The following is a 20715-nucleotide window of genomic DNA, read 5'->3' as shown; positions in this document are numbered from 1 at the left end:
TGGTTAAACTACGCAGGCAGTTATCTCAAGTACACTCTCTGTATCTAAAAAAAGCCTATGACATTCAATCTGATTAACAACGAGGCAATGTTGCACAAACAGAAAGCACTTTAGATAGTGGTGTGGTGGGGTGCCTATGTTCCTTTGTTCCTCTTGTAACAAGACACCTGCATGGCTAATGTAATGACTTTCACACCTGCCTTTCCCCAGGCCACGGATTAACACCTATTCTACCAACACATCACGGTATTGCACCATGGCGGCTGCTGCTTCTAGAGTTCAAGAGTGGGGATTTGAAGAGTGGGACTGGCTGCTCCTACGTGCTTTTCCCACCCTCATCTCCCACCTTTGGCCTCCTCAGGCTGGGGCTGCTGTGCTTTCTCAGCAGTGAGGGAAGAAGATGAGGCAAGTATGGGTGGCCCTGGGACCTGTGGATCTTTGCTCCATGTCTAGACTTGTGGTGGAAGGAGCTCTCCCACGGGCTTCTACCATTGACTGAAACGCCATCCCCATACACAGGGATGTGTTTGGATAGGTAAGCGTTAGCCCAGATGCCTTCATCTCGCATCAGCTCTGGAGGCCACGAAAACATTGTTAAACGTTCCCCTCCCTTCACACTACACACATAACCCATCCTGGAACCTGAAATCCTTTGATAGGGCTCTACATAGTGTCATGTAGTTGAACTACAGCAACACCCAGAATTCACTTCCAAGCTCAAATTCTTTCTTAAATTCTACTCTGGAGATGAGGACAAACAAAATGATCATTTTGTCTACGGAAATAGAAAAAAATTAGTTTTCTTCCTCAGACTCTCAGGTCAGCCCACCTTATTTCTTTTAGAAGAAAGAAATGATCTCAGCAAAGAGCTTCTTACTTCACTTTCCCCTTTGTTTTAAAAAACAGCTTTACAGTGATCTAGACGTTGCTTTGCTGAGCCAATATTACCACTTTCAAACAGCATTTGCACTAAATTTGAAAGCCTCAGATATAGTTGTACTCAGTTGAGTGTACAGTATTTCCCTCAGGTAACCCAAGGATTAGACAAAAAGGCAACTCGTTATTTGCAGTGTTGCCAGCCTTTGAAAGGTGAGTTTCCTATAGGATGGATGACCCACAAACAAAAAACCAAGAAAAATCCTTGAAACGGACAACAAGGAGCCATGACTATTGTTCAAGTAATTTTCATAAAGCCTTCTGTACAGAACACACAAATATCAGTATAATAAAAACTCCCAGGGATATCTGCAATATGCTCATGTACTGCAACACTCCAAGACACAAGACATGCCAAAAGTAGACTGCTACCTCTACTGTCATCCATCTCCCCATCTCTTGAGTGTTCTGACTGGGCATCTGGGGGTGTCTGAAGCACAGCCACACTGTTCTGATTTATAATCTTCAGTTTAAGCTTTGGTTTTGTCCGTTTTCTTCTCGGTACTGTAACAGTTAGGCTCTGTAACTGAGACATGCCGGATTCTGTCAAGCAGACTCCATCCTGGGTGTATGTCTTCGGTGGGTCTATAAAAGTTAAATGAATCATAACAGCAATATAAAACTCTTTAATTTACAAGTCTTAGATTTTAGGAATAGCACTTTTACGAGTTAATAATCCACATGTATGGAGCTGATTCATGAGTGAGGAAATCGGTATAAATAAAACGGAGCTATCTGATATTGTCTTACACATTACAGTTACAGCTTTGTAATCCAGAGTCTGATGTCAAATCCAGCAACAATCCATTATATTGCTACAAAACAACTTACATCAAAGACTCATTAGAAAGAGTGACTTGATTATGTAAACTAGTGCCTCACAGGTTATTTCTGTATCCCTGGAACTCGCAGAAAACTGTGCAAGTCTAACACTGGGCCCCTCATCCAGTCCTCAGCACTGTACCTGCATCTTATTACGGACCTTAAGCCTCCCAGAACTCTTGCTAACTCAGGCAAGTTATTAGCCCTATTTTACAGGCAGACAAAACCCAATTTATATCAAGTGAGCTGCGCAAGATCAAACTGGAAATCGTGGGTAGAATCCAAATCTCCCAAGACCTAGAAGACTGCTTCTACCTCAAGCTCTTCCATGACAATTGAGTCTACAGGTAAACTCTAACATTCCTTAATTCACCATGTAGAAAGGTGCCATCACCTGTGCTGGGGCCCTGCAAGTGGAGATTCGGGAATTTTCAGGGAATTACTAAATAATGAAGAGGCTGCAACGATGCTTCTGCTCTTTGGAGCAAATTAAATAATGTTTTTATAACAGAGTTTTTGAAAACATATGAATATCGTAACTTTTGTTCCCTTTAACCAAAAATATTTTCTTACGTATCATCTCACACCTCAAAACACAGCTGGTTCTGAACACAATTCTTCCCAGATGACAGTCTTCTTACATTGAACTAAAAAAAAGTATTTCCTTTAAAAGAATTGCATACTCTTTTTCAGATTGGAGATTTGAAGGGACAACCCTCTCTCAGAACTACATTTGTGCAGTATCAAATGGGAAAAAAATTCTAACACGATGGAAGCTGTCCTAACATGACGGAAGCTGTTAGATACAATCATTGTAAAAAGCGACTTGTGAGTAGGCTTGTCAATATAAATACCTAGCACGTTCCTTTTCTGTATGTAGAAATACAGAAAAGTTGTGTCCTCCTACAGCTCTAGCCTGTAACCATTTGTGTACATGCTTGACTCAGCTCCACTGTGTTATCACCGCTAATATTAAGGCAAGCAACTAAGTCTGCAGGATCAAAGCATAATTTATAGTAATTATTATAGTGCAGGTATGGCAGGCAAAAGATAAGAAAAAAGAGAGAATGAGAAAAAAAAAATGAAGAGCATGCTGTGGTAACTAAAGGATAGTTAATGCTGTGTGTTATAAAAATCATAGAAAAAGGAAACTTTGTCTCATGTAAAAATATACCCTTAAAATACGCTAAATGATCAAAGATTAAGCGTTCACATTCTTTACCTAGTTCTTTTGATTTTGAAATAATCTGAGCTCCAACTGATGAATCACAACAGTCCAAAGAAGGCACTGAAAAATATAAGGAAAATCATTTCAACTTTTAAAAATGGTGACTTGATTTAAACTGAAACTATCAAATAATTTTCCTTACGCCAGTTCTGTTAAACTCCCTAATTTAAACTGTTGGCAATATTCACTAGCACCTTTAAAATAAAGTGCTTTTCAGTGCCACAGAAGATGTGACTACAAGCCTGATACAAACTGAAGTTCTCCAACTTCCTAAAGCCAAGAATGGCATTGGAACGGTACTGAACTCGATGGTAAACAACGTCCTTCTACTGGACTAAGGGCAAATGAATACACTGGAGCTACTGGATTGGAAAGTAAGCTCTACACTAGTCATGATGTCCTGGTTTTGCCGACCTAGGCATGAAAAATGGGAGGGCTTTTTGAACTGGGTATTGACTGCTGTCGTATTTCCCCAAGGAGGGGGAGGCACACCCCGACAGCTTCATACACAAGATGCCAGCTGTGTCTATGCTGCCAGATCTCTTATACAACACGTATCAGAACCAAAATAAAGCTGATGTATCTGAGAACAGATGACGCATGACTTGTTCAAGTTAGACAGGGTTATTCTTATTCAAGATAAGAATATTAATAAATGGAACAGCAGAAACTCAATTTAAAAACTACAGCTTGTGTGCTTCAGGGAAGCACCGGAGCAGTGCGACTGAACAAATAGTGATCAAAATGTCCTACAACACTAGGCTTCTCTTGTTGTGGGTAGTAATTCTCTCTGCATCTGCCTTAATTACAATAACCGTAATCGTGCTTCACTAACCTGTGATGTGCAGATTAGACTTTTAATATTAGTAGCGACTTTACAGAGACTGTGTAGACAGAGTAAGTAAAGTGAAAATCAGAAGCTTCTATCTCACAAACACTGAGAACTAGAATCAGAAAACCTGTTAGTTTGGCACAGTTAGCATTACCATACGGGCAAGTTCATCCACGCTTTTTTCTTGTTTTTGCCTAGAAATCTTATCCACACCAAATTTAAGACTCAGACAAACATCTGGAGTGTTTACTTTGCATCTGCCACACAAGAGGAGACCACTGAGGCAAAGCACGTGGGAAGTTCAGTGTTTCTCAGACATGTCAGACCACCGCATGTGTGCTGCTGCTGCCCACCTCACACACAATATGGGAGTCAGTGACAAGACTAGGAAAAGCACAAGAGCTTCCAAGTAACACTTAAATTCTTAAATTCTTTGCCAAATACTGTAATGAATATGAAATTTAGAGGATGCTTTCTAAGCATATAAAAAAATTGAAGGAAAGTCAAAGTCTGTCTTCAAAAACTATAGACCTTTAGAAGTTTTATGCCAGGTGTAACTAAACTATATGATATAACCTACAGAAAACCAATATTCCATGTAATTGGTAAATGAAAGCAGCCTATGAGAATTACTGAAAAACTGATATACAAGAGTGGAAGGAAAGACAAGGAAGAAAAGAAATTGAAAATGAGATTTTGAAAGAGACGCTGAGCTGGAGGGAAACAAAAAAATATGGGACAAGCTGCAGGATGGAAAGTGCTCAAGAGCACTGAAATGAAACAACAGAAAATAGGCAAATTGTAAGACATACTCAAAGTGAAATAAGAAGTCATCTGTTTATTTCACTGGTTATAATTTACAGATGTTTTAAGACAGAGAGAGCAATTATTGAATTGGAATCTAAGGTAAACAAAAAATTCAGAAAGACAGCTGTGAATGGGAATTTGAAATCCGTGTTTGTAAGTCAAACAACAGGGAGTGTTCTTCTGGTCCAGGTCAGATTGTGAACAATTTTAGGTTCGGAGACTTGAACAGAGTTGAAACAATCAAATAAACAAGCTGCTAGTGACAGAGGTGAGGCCTTCAGGGACCAACTCACAAAAGCTGCACAAAGAATCAGGTTTTTTATATACATATATAAATACTGAAGACAGTATCAAACAGAAAAGAAACTAATTAGAGTGCAGCTCAAGGATTAAAATCAATAAAATGGGTAACAGAGAAGCAGAATACTGTTAGAGAAAGACTGTTCAAGGGAAAAAAAAATCAACAAAAAAGTGCTTTCTGAGGCACTGAGCTGAAGTTATACCAAAATTATTTTGCTTATTTGCAAATGAGTTTAAACATGCTGAATATCATACAGCAGTTAGTAGCTTCAGTTGGACAAGTAATTGCACAGAATACAGTATGATGTGAAGAATCACAGTTTCGGAAATAAAGGGGGTTGCCACTTGCAAGGCTGTAATAGAAAAGAACAATTCTAGGAACAAATGTAATCAGCATAAGGGACAGAGTGAAATGGTTGATGTAGAAACATAACACTTAACAGAGCACTATCAGATGCCTGCATAAGTGTGTGCATGATGCAAAGGTTTCTTTGTACATGCAGTAACTTACAAGAACATGAGAGCTGACATAATAAACGCACCAAATAATAAAAAATTCAAAAGTTAATTTTTTAACATATAGTATTAGTTGCTTTTGTATCCTGTATTTGTAAAGTACATAGAATTAAGTTTCAGAGCGTAGAAAAATTCAATTCAGTTTCATGAGAATTGTACAACAGAGGCTCCCTGTCACAACATGCGTATCACTGGCAGTATCAAGTATCTCTGAATTAGTAAGTGATACGAACTCCTCACTGCCTCTGTGGGCACGCTTACTTGAGCCAGGGGAGGAATACATGAACACAGGCAGCTACCAGAAACCGTTGTAACTAGCTGAAGAAAACCAGGCAGACCTGGTCCCTTTGCCTCCTGCAGAGAAAGAAAAACAGCACCAAGGGAGGAAGAAGCTGGAGTATGTGGATGGGTTGAGGATGAGAGTAAGCGAGGAAGGGATGAAATCTGCAGATGGGGCACGACATACAAGGGCAAACAACAGAAAGGCAGAAGTGATGGGTAGACGGTTGAGAATTGCTTGTTTAGGAGTGAATGTAAATGAGATGCACACATGTCTCCTGAATGCGCAGGAATTACAGCACAGAGGAAAAGCTGCTACTACCTAGAGCAGTACCCAGTCATGATAATATTCAAGCTATCTAAATTAGAAAAAGATTTCTACAAGGCACAGTAATATGCTGAGGGACATATGTTATAACTTGAGACCACACTAAAAGGAACCTGATGAAACACTGATCAGATATTATCACTTCAAAAGAATCTAGTAATGAAGGCTTATGGTATACTACTTTGGAGCACGTCTTACCACATTCTGGCTTTTGATATTTATGTATGTTCAAGAAGAAAAAAAACTATTTATCTTTTACATCTGTTTCCTGAAGAAGATGACTCGTAAGATTATCAGTTATGCATCTGATGTTCTTAAGATGAGATAGGGAAGAGCTCTTAACAAATTAAAAAGTTTCCATTTTCTGAAGCAAGAAAAACGGAATTCTTTCTCAATACCTACATGCAAAAGTATTTACTCTTTAGCAAGAGTAAACCTGCAATATATTGGTAATTTATTATGTTGAGGGGCTCTTGCTTCTTCTAGAAAGAAAGTAGTTAAAAAGCTTGTAATAGTACTTAAAACACATCTGTGATACATCAAATGGAAAGCACAAGAACCATTCCAGTAAGAATCACACAATACGGTACATTTTAAGAAGCTTTCTACTATTAGCTAATATTTGTTTCTCTAAGTTTATCAAATGCTAATTGTTCTCACTTTGAAACAAAAAATTATAGAAAATTTTCAACGGAACTGTAGAAGAATTAATGAAAGACTGAAACATTTAATATAAAAGTACATGCAAGTATGCCTATGAACATGCATCAAATGACATTCAGACATGCAACTGTATACATGTACACGTGTTAAAAAGGTATTGCATATACTGAGTCAAAACATGAAAGAGTAAGAGAAACTTATCTTATAAACAAGGTGAAAAAAAAAAAACTGCAAAGAAAGCTTGGGAACTCCCTAACAGCTCTTGCAGGACTGGTTGCTATTCCTTGTAAGACAAACCTAAGCAACACAACTTCATGAAGGTGTGCAGCAAGGACTAACTCTGGGGCCAGTTTATGCCTGGAGTTGAAACATGTCCCGGCACCATCTTGTGAAGTTGTTCCATGTCACTTATTATGGGTTTTAATTATCTCTAAAAGGCAGCTCTGCTAGCTTTAAAGAGAAAGGAAGAGGCAGTATTTCTTACTGAGACCTTTTTTAAGTGCCCAAAACTTATTATGAAAAAAAAATAAAAATCTGTGTTATACCTGCAAGTGTTTCTCCCTCTTACAAAACCTCTTTTTTTTTTTTTTACATTTGTGAAAGCAGACCTCAAAAATGAAGTGATTTGTAAAAATACGTAAGCATAAGTAATTCTTACTTCTAAGAGTGATAAAAGTGGGATACTTGGAAGTGTTCCGCAACATTGTGTAGTTGACAAGGGTATCTATAAACCTCCAAGGTCACCTCAATAAGATACAATTACTGCCACGCTGTTATGAGGACATGGCAGTGCAAAGAGACATTAGATACTCTACTGAACTTTCCTTGGCAGACCTCTCAGACACATGCCTCATGGTATCTTCCATCTTGATCAGGGATGCCAATCTTACGGACATCTTCTTGGTGGATATGAGTATTTCTTGAAACATTTGCTTAGTTCTTGTACCTTCCTCCTACCATACTCTCATGATACCCCAATAACGGGTTAATGTGAACACTTCAGCGTGCTATTACGCTAAAAATGGGTATAGCTGTCAATGCTCTGTTAAAGTATCAGACTGAAGCAGAAACTCCCGTGAGCTGACATGCAGAGAAAACAAACCTGGGATACCACCCTTCTAGCAAGACCATAAATCAGGTAATAGGCCAATCTAATTGCTGACAGGCCACTCACAATAACATTAACGAGGACCATCCCACAGAAGCAGATGCTGTAGCCATGCTTAAACAGAGAACTGCAGTAACCTCAGCTCCTGAAGTACCGCTGCTACAGAACTGTGTAACGCAGACTAACAAGGAGGTTGGTACATATATTCGCTGATAACATGTGCGGAAAAAAGCAAAGAACTACACATTTTAACTAACAAGAAAGTGGTGACTCCCAAGCAGGAAAGTATGGCAAATTCTTCTGAAGACCACAGCTAGGGAGGGAAGCACTGGTCTTAAATACAGGGAGAGCTGAGGGAGTGGCATTAATAAAACAGGATGGAGGATGGGAAAAATGCTTCCATGGACTATTGTTACAGCTACTGCTGCTTCAGAGAGCCTCAAAGTATTGAAATACAGAAAGTTTTTCTGCTTGGAATTGATTTTCAGATTCTTCTGCCGTTAATCACTTTAGAGAACTGAGCTTTCTTCCTTCCACTTGACGAAGTGAGATGCCTTTTACCCTTGCAATAACAAATGCTTTTAGTCATTAACCCAAATTATCTAGAATTCCCCCTGCTAGGTTTCCTTTAGCCTTGCAGCCAATTGCTAGAGGGTGCGAAAAAGGTTGAGGGTGCTTCCAGAAGGACCTTTAAAATAAACATGAAAAATCCTACCTCTACCATGAGCCAAACCTCCATCAAAGAACCGTAACACATTCCCAAACCTATTTATTGCAGTGTGCAATCCTGCCATTGGTTTCAATTGTCTTCTTACCGTTTGTTGGTGGTATGTATGGCCTACAAATGGTACAGTCAAAACCCATATCAGCTATGTTTTCCACTTCCTCCTCTGTGTTTAAGTTCTGACAGATTGCATGCATCCATCTAGAAATTAAGTGGGGGAAAAAATACAATTTAAAGGAAATATGTGGTGTTTTAGGAGACCCAAATATCAGTATATGGTCCAAGTCAATGTGAAATACTTGCTTAGTTTAAATTCTTTCAGGGAGAAATGATGAATCAGGTTCTCCGTATATACCATTCCCCTATGGTGGTGTGTGGTAAATACTGTATAGACAGTATCGGATTACCTATTTCCCCTCACAGGAAGGAAACCTCTATAAAACGACGTCCCGGAAGCAAATATGTCATAGTATTACAATTTTCTCCCTATATTGCAATCATTTTAACTACTTACTTCATACCACTATACCATACTATGTAATCTAGGTTTAGCCTCACAACAATAGTCTTGTGAGGTAAATTAGTTTTATTTTTAGAGAGAGGGAAAATGAGGCACAGAGTGATTAATTAATTTGCCCAGAGTCGTATAATTAAGTCTGTGGTACAACTAGGAGTCAACTAATAAGAGACTTCTGAGACTCCATCCAGTGCTCTTTACCACAGGACTATTCCCTTCATGTTTATGTGTTTATGTTAGGGGAAAAAATTAAAATAAGCCTTAAACAGGAAAAACCTGCAGAATATTAGAAATCCTTACCGATCACATTGTCTACACTGAATTATAAGCTCTTCATCCCTGTAAGTGCGATAGCAGATTGGGCAGGTAGACAAACTTGCGCAGGGAGCACACTGTGTGTAATTATTTTGCCATTCACATCTTAAACCTGGAGAAGTTGCTCCACAGTGTCTGCACCAAACACACCTGCAGAACAGATAAAATGATCTATCACTTTCAGGTCACAGGAAGATTATTTTGTGACTTTAAAACCCTCCTACTTAGAACTGGCTAAGTAATTAAGTTTTAGGTCACTAACCACTTTGGACAGGGGACGGGGGAGAGGAAAACTCATTTCAGATCAAACAGTATTTTAGTTGAATGAAAATGTATTAGATTTCAAAAATTACCAACATTTTTTATACTTTTAAAAGAAAGTTCTGAAGTAAGAACTCCTTTCAATCTGCAAAAAGGGTCAGGTGGGTGTTTTGTAACAGCTCAGCAGGTCAAAGGAGTTCCTGCTTCTAGCCGCCATTCACTTTGAGATATGGAGACTTAACCATGCGGGAGGTTTAGTCTGTTTGTGTTTCACCCAAGTAACAATAATGGTTTTCGGAGGGTTTTATTTTGAGAACGATTTGTTGGAAGTCCTCATTCATTTTTCCAAGTGAATGTTGGAATGAACGTTCTAAGGAACGTAAATTGCATTTTTTTTTTGTCCAAGAGTTTCAGAGGAAAAATTTTGTCCACTTCTACTTATGTGGTTTTCGGCATGAAGAAACAGTATTAAGAGGAGATAACAGTTACACTGATAATTGAATGAAACAATTCAGAAGTATTTTGTTTGCTTAAAATACTGAATTACATACAATTAAAACATATTCAATGGTCGCTGCAAATATAAACTGACAAAAAAAGAGGCCAGCAGTCAGTATTTCTGACCCTGGAACCAAACACACCATTTGCACTTCCAGCCTCCCTTTGGAACTGTCTGCAGGGGTGGATCTAAGCAATACGTGTGGTAGCTGATGTCGCAGTCATCACAGAGCAGCAGTCTTCCTGGATCTGTCGCTTTCCCGCAGGCTTCACATACCGTGCACTCCAGGCATCTCCAACCTTTGCTAAGCACCACTTTAGTAATCTGCAAATGGCAAGGTGAAAATTATTTGAAAACTGCTCTATAAGGTGTGATCTTTGTATAACTTAAGGTCTGGCTAGAGGAGCACAGGATGCTCTTCTGTGCACACTATCCACACTGTAATTAGCTGTTTATCAGTTAGACTTTCTGGAGCTTCAATAAATATGAATGGATTAAACAGAAAAGAACTGTAATTACTGATAGCTGATACTGTTCCAGAATATAATTTCTTTAGATAAACTGGCATACCAGAGAGTATATACTGCACTGAATCTACATGTATAGGAGTAGCTGGTCCTGCAGGAACGAAGAACACATGACTGTTTTTTTTCAGCTGTGTAGTAAAGCCAGGATTCAGGTCACTGCAACTCCTGTATCTTTCCTACATTACCTGTGATAACCAGTGCTGGGGTTTTTGTCATCTGAAGCAAACAACTCATTTATTGTGGTTAAGGTGTAATGTAAGAGTAGTAAATAAACACAAAACCAAATTATAGTTGCATGAAATACGCATATGGCATTCTGTAAAGTACATTTAAAACAAAGTTTTGTGACATTTAAAAAAATTCCACTTTTACATAGATGTACTTATATAATAAAGAGTGTATAATGTATATATTGCAGTAAATAGCTTATTATGTGCTTGCTAAGTTATCTCGTACCACTCAAATTTAATTTTCACACATTCTCCCCTAGACTAATGAATGTAAAATGTATTAATTAACCACTCCAACTGCTGTCAATTCTGACAGCCAACAGACAAATTGAATCAACTAAACCTTATGCCCCTAGTAAGTGAAGATGCAGTAGTTTTTTTCTTTGTTTCTAATTCTGCTTGTATTTAGGTTTTAAGCTTATATCTCAAACTGTTATTTTAGCCAACTGCTGGATAATCAGTGCTATTTATGGCTGTGAAATTACAAAAAGGTTAATTTCTCTGGAGGTAATGCATACTATAAAATGACATTTAATTAAAGTCTTTCACAAGTCGCATACAAATAATGGTCACATTAGCTGATGAATATCTAACAAGTTAATGACTCCCCTAATTACCACAAAACCAAAGGCAGCATAGTGCTATTAAAGTACAATATGAAAACAGTGTAATCAAGTAATTTTTTAATGTAACAAAAGCACTCACCTTAATACTGACACAGTATGGATGGTAACACTGACCACATTGAGAACAGGCAAGCAACCTGCCCTCAGCACCTTGGCCAAAACTCCCACAAACGACGCACATATCCTGAAATGATAGAGAAAGGCAGATTTTCAACATATGCCAGCCACTAAATTCTGAAACCATGTAACTGTAAAATCCAATTCATTTACTTTTTTCTAATTTTAAAAGCAGAGAAACAACACAAAAATACAGTAACTATTATCCCAACCTGATGAAGAGTGAACTTGTCACTGTTAGAGAAGAGGACAACTGTATTATGCATCGAGTTTTCTTCCTCATCTTTGTTAGATGAAATATCCATAGTTGTGACCTATTAAAAGAACACAAAACATAAATAGCAACCACATCATATTTTCTAAGACATGAGACAAGATGAAACTTACTCTCTAAATACGTTAATTTTTAGTAGTACCCAGAGAATATAAACTTTCCAAATATTCATTCATACACTGTAAACTTTCATAAAAAACTACCTACATCAGAAATTACTGCGTTAATTTACATTGTTTTTCACATCACTACAACCATCATTGCTACTTCAGTTTTACACATTCTCTTCCTCTCCTTTGCTTGCTTTTACATGTTACCCTACTGCACTTTAAAATGGAAATGGAAGGAAAGAAGTAGTCTAAGAAAAAAAACAATAAGCAGAAATTGTCATACTGTGATCAGTCTGCTCTGTTCCCTACATATAAACACAGAAGTGCTCATGCAAAAGTTAATTGCAGTGATTCAAAGAGCAATTGCAGAAATGTAATTTGTCCCATACTAACTCAAATGTGGTTTAGCTCATGTTCCAAGTATGTTAGAAGAGTAAGGATGAGTTCTGTAGTTACGGTAGTTAAGACACTCTCTATAAGCAGTTTCTTTATGAGGCTTATCTAGCTTGCCCATAAAAACTTTCACTGAACTTGAAACAGTCGTTTTGAGCTCAATCCATAAGGTTTTACTGTAGACATTCTCCTTTTGATCAAGAGATTGTTATTCTTACCTGCCCTTTATTAATTCAGTGTATACATGTACACATAGCTTCTCAGGAAAAAAAAAAAAAAAAAGAAGAAAAAAAGAGTTTGACTGTGTTCTGACTTCCATTAAAATCTTGCTATGCACAATTTGCTATCCATGAATTTAAATGAACAGGCCTGAACCAGTAGTGGCCATGGAAGTTTGGAAGATAAAGAGCACACAGTTCTATAAAAAAAGAATGCATGATAGAGAAATGTAACTTTGTTTTACCAAGCTGTTCTAATTTTATAAATACGGGTTATTTTAAATACAGGTTAAGTCTTACACTGATAGCCTTGTTTAAATTGTAACTTAAATATTTTACAAATCCAAACATCACGGGAGAGACAAATGTAAATACCGTTACAACAGCTACAGGAAACCTCCTGATACACTGTTGCTGAAAATCAGTGTTTACTGAGAAACAGCTAAAAAGGGAGTATATTGTTAATGAATTTTAATTACTGTATGGTTGAGAGCACTGCAGCTGTAGCTAACTAATTAACCAAAAAACACCCGAAACACCTCTTAATATGCTCAGGGAGAGCTTTTCCCTTGCATGTATTTCCACAGGTTCCACAAAGTTCTTGGAACTGCTTGCACGTACAAAGAAGCAGAATCTGAAGGACTGATTCATTGCAATTCTGACGCTTACTTAATGCCAGCCGTGACCCAGCTTGAGTTAACCTGTAGCCACCTTCTTCCCCATTCCCAAGATCTACCAAGATATTTCCAAATTTGTGTAGTTGTCCGCTGGTCACGATCCCATGCTGAGTAAGAATCCGTTTGTGCAAAATTGTGAAAATATTCCCATTTCAAACATGTATCTGGCAAAAGGCTGGTCTCTTGGTATTGCCATGTCTACTCTATCACGAGCGTGCCACACCTCTGCTCTACAACTCTGAAGTTGCCATTTACTTGAGGAGTCAAAGGATCAAATTTCTATAGGAAATTGTGGAGAGTGATGTCCATTTTGTATTTAGAACAATTCACCTAACTCAATATCCTCTGTTCAGTTACAAAAATTTTTAAGTTTGTTCTATAAAACCCAGCTTCTCTTGAAGTACAAATTTGTGCTTTGTAACATCAAAATAATTACGTGAATGCCTCCAACTTATTAAGGTACCTACGACTAGCCTAAGTGGAATTCATCCTATGTGTTTAAAATGATGTATTTGCTTATGAATCTTGACCATCCAAAGCTTTAAAAGGGAACAATGACAAGAGACGTTTGCTCCTTTCTCAGATCACAAATACCAAAGTATTCCAAGAACTTATTATACAGGCAGCAAAAAGTGGCACAATTCTGTGTAAACTCAAACAGGTTGTATGTAAGAACACAGAAGAGCAGCTCTAAAGAGAGCCTAAGGAATGATTTCATAAAGGTATAAAAATGAGTAAGTCCTTCCCTGAACATGAGCAACAGGATACCTCTCAAAATCTGCACAGCTGATTGATAATGAAACTTTAAAAGGAATGTTCAAAGAAGCCAAGTCCCTAGCAAGGAAAAAACTTAATTTTTTGCAATCCAGATTTCCAACAGTTTTTCATACCAAAACCTCTCTTCTTATGAGGAGCAGAGGAGGACTGTGTAAGATTTAAGAGTTTTAAAAGGACTTCAAGTATGAAATAGATTAACTATCAATTGCAGTGAGAAACGACTTGCTTAGAATCACTTCAGTGCTGTATGGGAGGCAGCAAATGTAACTACCATTTTCTGAAAAGTTTCTGGAGGGAAGCTGTGTACTGTCCTACAGAGTATCTGACATCTGATCACAACAGAAAACTTGCAGCCACATTGATATAATATTTTGTTAAAAAGTCAAGGAAGCTTTAATTACAGTAAATCATGATCTATTGGGGCTCTTTGAAGGAGCCAGCAAGCCTGGGGACAGGGAAATCTGACTGACGTAACTTCATTACTAAATTCTTTTGGCAAAGTCCTTTACCAATGCTCCTCAGTAGAATTATCCCTATATTGACAGAAGACACAAAGAGTAGAACAAATTCTCAGATTTCTATGTGGCAGAGCAGCACTGGTGGAAATCTGAGAGGGGCTGTCTGCTAACAGGCCGTGGTGTTCCCACACACTCACGTGCAACCTCAAAAATCAAGTGAGGAGCAAGGTGACAAAGCTTGCCAACAATACTAGGATATTCAGAGTAGTAAAATACGAAAGACAGCTGTGAAGAGCTGCACAAAAACTTCACAAGGCTGAGTGCTGGTCTGTAAAAAGGCAGATGAAAGTCCAAAAAGTAAAAAAATACACATGATAAAACAACTGACAAGGATGATAAAAAATATGGAATAGTTTCCATATCAGGAACAACTCAAAATACTAGGATTCTCCAGACTAGCCATGAAAAAGTTGAAGGAAAAGGAGGAGAAATGATGGAGATGATGAGTGGCATGGATGGGGGAGGTGAATAGAAACCAACTCTCCACTGCCCCTCCTGTAAGAGCACCAAGGAGCAGGCAATAAAACTGGCAGACAGCAGTTCAAAACAACAGGCTGATGAGCTGTAGAACTAAAAAAAAGGTTGACATGCTTTCCAAAAGTTCTTGAAAGTGAACAGACAAATTCATGAAGGAAAGCTCCAACACAGACTGCCCAAGACAACGATTCCACCTCCTGCTCAGCAAGTCCCCAAGCCACACCCTGGGGACTCTAGGCCTCTTCTGTTTCTGCACTCTTCCCCCAGCACTCAGTTTTGGTCCCCTGGGTTGCAGAACCTCTCGTCTGATCTGCTACAGCTGCTGGTTAACATTCTTACGCACAAGCCTTGCTCTCCCCTTTTGTGTTGTTCCAGTGAGTGCTGCCTTTACTCAGCATGTTTTCCACCCGAGGAAATGGAAGGAGTACTCTAAGACTCCCAACAGTTGTCCCTGTAAGTGCAGCATAAAATTGCTTCAGGTCCATTAAGCTACAGTGCTCTAGTTTGTGATCAAACCCAGTTAGTAATAGCCAGGCTTTATGAAACACCTCTGCTTTTTAGTGCTCTTTGGTTTTATACAGTATTTTAATACAAGAATTATAGCTGAATAAAATTATGTTACATTAACAGACCGCAATATGACTTAAAAATAAATGTTCTTACCCCTGGAATGACTACAGTCCCAACTCCATTTTTCAGTTTTGATCTACCTCTGCCACCTCTTCCTGAAAGACCTGCACCACGTGGCCTCCGTTTCCCCGGGAATCCTGATCCACGGCCCTGTTCAATTTAAGATAACAATTTAAATGCAACCTAAAGTTCTTCTGTTATATGGGATTCAAACTTGTTCAATGCATCTGGGGAAAAACATAAGTGAAAAACCACTCTCTCATTTCAATTGAGTATGAGCACACTAGGCTATAGTCATTAAGTCACTACATAAGCAGTGTGAAATACCTTTAACTACTTACATGACATAATATGATCACCTTTATCACCAGTGAGAAAGCAGCCAAAACCAGAAATGTTTATTTTCTACCCAGGAATAGCTGGAAATATGGAAATGTATGTTTTTCCCCCACAGCTGCAGAGCATCCAAAATAAATATCCTCCATTCTATGATTAATTTTTCTTTTCTTTTTAAACAGTCAGCTCAGTTCACGGGACTTCTGAACAGGGTCTGGCCACTTGATTACTTGCAATCATAGATGCTTTTCTTACACTATGAATAATGAGGCAAAAACTGGAATTTATTAGGACTCAATCCTGCTCCCAAAGTGAAGCAGGAGCTGGCTCCACCAAACTGTCTTAATTCAGCAGATACAGAGAGAGCTTTTTCTATTAATTATATCAATTACACTCAGGTCAACACTTCCCATAATATGATGTTTTTCTTATAAAACATCCACGTATTTTTAGACAGCTTCTTTCTCCCCCTTCCTTATCTTAGATGCAGATGTACAGTTGCAGTGTTGTGTGCTCTGGAGTATTCACAGTATGTTCAACCACAATTAACTGTGGAAAAGCAAGCATGTTTTTAATAATAATTACCTGATACTAATACTGTGAATTAAGTTTGAATCCCCCCTCCCCAATGAACTAAACACGAAGAGGATCCCTAATCCTCCTTAATATTTTTCCAGAGAGAAAAAGAATATATTGACAATGTCCCTGACTTCTGGCTGGTATGTCAGACACCTTTACAACATGTTTCAGAGCCTCTGATCTGAATAAATGATGGTAATTATGGTATCTACCGTAAGCATCTTTCCTACTAAAAAATAAGCAATGAGATTATTTATTGCATTTCAAATTTGTGAATAATCTCGTCTCCTAATACAGCCCAAATCCATCCACAGGGTATCTCAACATGGTGTCTGTATCCAAACGCTTGCTGGAACCTACTTTTAATACCAAGACAAAAATTTACTCAATAAAACAGTGTTGACAGAATCACAAAGCTCCTTGGGGACGGTGTCACCAACAGACATGAACAGCCTCTACTGATGGAGACAGGAGTTTCCTGGATGGAAAGCAGCATTATGGGCTCAATACTACCAACAATATTTTTCAAACATGCCAACTCCTGTTTCAAAGAAGATACAGAAGTTTATGGTCATAATTAAAGGGAGAATCCAAGCATCCCAACGTTAGAAATTTATTAACATCCATCTTTTAATGGAAAGAGAAATTAAACTGACTTACACAACGAGGTAATGTAACACAATGTTATTTTAGGAAGTGAAAAGAAGGATGTTACTGATGGCTGAACTATTTACATGTACTAAGGTGAAACAGAAATGTTGTCCTTACATATATATGGAGTTAATACATATGCACACACAGGACATACAAGCGTCAATTTTTTTTTTTTTAAGCTGTAAACTCTTCTGGCATGTTTCTTATTTTGTCTATTTCAGACCAGGTATCAGTATTGTTATTTTCACACAACTAGAAACAGGAATAAGCACATACTTGTATCAATGTTAATGATGAATATTAAGCTGAAAATTAATGCTTGAAGCAGCAAAAGCTAAGCTGATGTCAAATTAAAATAAAATTAGCGTAAGAGTTAAAGTGAAATGAAAATAAATCATTGGGAAGCTACAGCTATTTGTCTGTTTCATCATTTAGCTTTTTTGCCTTTGTTTAAAAATAATAATCCCACTTAGTTTCTTCAGGTGTTTTTAATGCTAAATGTCACTGTAGATACAAGCATTGGTCCATCTAATCAGGTAGGAAAGTTGTTACTTATTCCCCCATAAGCTAAAAATGATGTCACTTTGAATCCACCCTGCAAGATTTCTCCACAGCAACAAATTTAAGCCTCCCTTCAGATCCCTGCTTCTTTCCGTGCCTGGCTTACCTTATTGCCAATCTTAAGGACATTTTCCTTCTCAGGTAATTTATTTTGACAGCTACGTAAAGCCAGCCACAAAAAATGAAGTACTAAACACACACACACAAAATTGGCAACACAAGCTATTCTTCGCCATTGAAAATTAGGGCAATGCCATCATACTGTACACTCTGGAAAGCATAGATTTTTTTAACCTGAAAGCTCCAGAGGTTCAATAATTTTTAGAGGCTTTAAACAGTGATAGAATGGAAGATTAATTAAGTTGTGAGATACAGAATTTCATCACTAATCTCTACAGCAGAAAGATAGCAACGGATACATGAAAATAAATTCAAATTATTTACCACTTTGATGCTCCAAATGGCACTGCCAGGAAGCTGTCTGGATTTAAAAATGTCCCGACCTTCTGAAATGTCTGGGGACCAGGAAGGTGGGCTGACTGTATTATTGGTACTCCAAGCCCCCTAGGATACGGTAGGTGAGAAAATAGATGTATAAAACTTCGCAACACACACACACACACACACACACAAAAAAAAAGAAAAATAAAGAAAAAAAAGAAAAAGCAAGCAACAAAAAAAGTAATCTGAAAAGCAAAGCACATGCAGGCATAGGCATTTCTACGTTAACTTAAGTAGTCAATTAGTTCACCGAGTGAGAGGAAGGTGGGAAATTTTTAGGTTCCCATTGAAACATACACAAATATTAACCTCAAACTGATGGTTAAGTACAACAAAATGAGTTTTATAAACAAAGCATAATACAAATTGAAAGCAAACAATCATAACGACAACCAATTATACCCCCAAATTTTATTGCATCACAGACAGTAGCTTGAGATGATAACATCTACTTTCACACCTCAAATCACATTTTGAAAGAACAGATGGCCTTAGTTGACTTTGGAGTCTAAACTACTGACAATCACAGCAACAACTAGTCTGAGAAGCACATGAAATAAAAGAAACATAAACAAACCATTAAAAAAAAAAACAGCCATGGTAATTAACAAAGTACCTCTTTCCTGCAAGTTTGCCACACAGAAACCATGATAAAACCTCACTACCAAGGTTTTTTCACTCCTGTGTTCTCATGCTATGCTGTGGTATCAAATTTTAATATGCTATTACATACATGTAATAATATACATCCATATGGTGTACCTACAAACTCTTTTTAACTAACTCATTACTAACCCTTTTTATATAGTTTCCATCATGGTGAGATATTGCATAAGTTTGTCACAAGAAATATGGCAAAACAAGAAGCTGGCAAAACAATGCTAAGATGGACAAGAAAAAAAAAAAACAACCTGTGAAGTTCCTCATACACATTAAAATCAGTGGAAGGCTTCCTCAAACCCTGAGTAAAGACCGCAGGAGACAGCCTTCAAAATAAGTAACTTCATTCTAAATTTACAAATTAGAATACTTAAAGGATAATACATTTTCCTAATTCTAAGTTTGTGAGAGAAAGAAATAATGAATTCCAAGATGAGAAGTAAAACAGATGAAAAGTATAGGTTTACCTTCTCGAGAATGACATTCAGCAGTAGCATCACATGGATGATGCAGAATAACCTCATGCATACTAGCAGTCCCAACTATTCGCACATGTGTAACAGCTCACGTGCGCAAACCCAAACGCATTTACACTTTTGAATGCTGGTCTATACAGTAATAAGCACGAAGAAAAATGAGATGGCTTTGCAAAATGTGGTTTTCTTTTTCTGAAATGAAATGTTCTCCGTCAAGAATGTGTTTGAAACAGTTTCTTTGGAACCAACAACTCACCAAAACGTATATTCATCTCAGACTGTAAATAGGTATTCTGCTAACAGCAGTGCTGACTGCAAACAGGGCTACCCCTCAACCGATTTCAGGCCAGAAGGATCACAGGCAAGACCTCCATAATCCGTGTAAGACACAGCCAGGTTAGTTCAATCTCCTGATGAAGGTATGAGCCAACATCTTGCTTACCCATGAGCAGATGAGGAAAAGCTGATACGATGCCTTCTGCTTGCAGAGCTGGTAGGCAGTAACCTACGGCTGCTCAGATAGCTCAGTATTCAAACTGGCACAATAGATTTAAAAAAAAAAAAAGTCTGGCAGCAACCTAAAAGCCTAATTAGGCATGAAAGTTGCATTTTAAAAATGCCAACATTGTCCAACTGGTACAACCCACAGTGTGGACATGGTGGTATTCAATCATTTAGCTATGCCAGCATGGGAAAGGGAATACGGACAATATAGCACTTAAAAAAAAAAACCAATAAAACCCAACCAAAAAACCTCACCACTTTAGAGTTTTGTCCACACAAGGGGGTACTTAGACACACAACCTACAAACTGCTTAGCGGCCAGAAGATTACCTCTGTGTTTTCAACTTCCCATCATTGTCCTCCCTCTGCCAAGGTGTTTCCAGCTGAGCTGCTCACCTGCTCTTGGGTTCCAGTGAGAATGCTTGATTAAACAGTTTACGTTGTAAGATTTTGCTATCCCAGTTTTTTGCTTGACTTCAGTTAGATAGTCATCACGCAAACAACTCAGCAGATCAAAAGGATCAATAACCTGTAATAGGGGAATAGTGCTGAGCAGAAACCTTTTGCACCTGCAAGCCTAGAGATGGACATGAGTCCTTGTTGACATCCAGGCCGTAAAGGTGTATCGTTCATGATGTAACATGGGCACAACAGCACCAAGTTAGAAACTGGGGGGAAAAAAGCAACCAAACTTCCACAGAAACAGAGGTTTGATACACCTGCCCAAACACATTC

The 20715-nt window shown here is 38.0% G+C and overlaps 1 protein-coding gene across 1 annotated transcript in view; it reads right to left on the bottom strand.

Annotated features, from left to right (window-relative positions):
* KMT2C (lysine (K)-specific methyltransferase 2C) overlaps positions 1–20715 on the bottom strand; it is a 120116-nt gene that overhangs the window by 55938 nt on the left and 43463 nt on the right. Inside the window, exons 10-18 of the mRNA XM_010284031.1 lie at positions 18284–18403; positions 15743–15859; positions 11848–11949; positions 11598–11702; positions 10278–10459; positions 9361–9525; positions 8635–8744; positions 2981–3046; positions 1309–1521 (exon numbers count right to left, since the gene is read on the bottom strand). Coding sequence (XP_010282333.1) covers positions 1309–1521; positions 2981–3046; positions 8635–8744; positions 9361–9525; positions 10278–10459; positions 11598–11702; positions 11848–11949; positions 15743–15859; positions 18284–18403 — 1180 coding nt within the window. The remainder of the gene's footprint in view (positions 1–1308; positions 1522–2980; positions 3047–8634; positions 8745–9360; positions 9526–10277; positions 10460–11597; positions 11703–11847; positions 11950–15742; positions 15860–18283; positions 18404–20715) is intronic.

This window comes from Phaethon lepturus, unplaced genomic scaffold, assembly GCF_000687285.1.
Source record: "Phaethon lepturus isolate BGI_N335 unplaced genomic scaffold, ASM68728v1 scaffold9813, whole genome shotgun sequence".
Taxonomy (NCBI): Eukaryota; Metazoa; Chordata; class Aves; order Phaethontiformes; family Phaethontidae; genus Phaethon; species Phaethon lepturus.
This window is presented reverse-complemented; position numbering and strand designations above follow the sequence as displayed.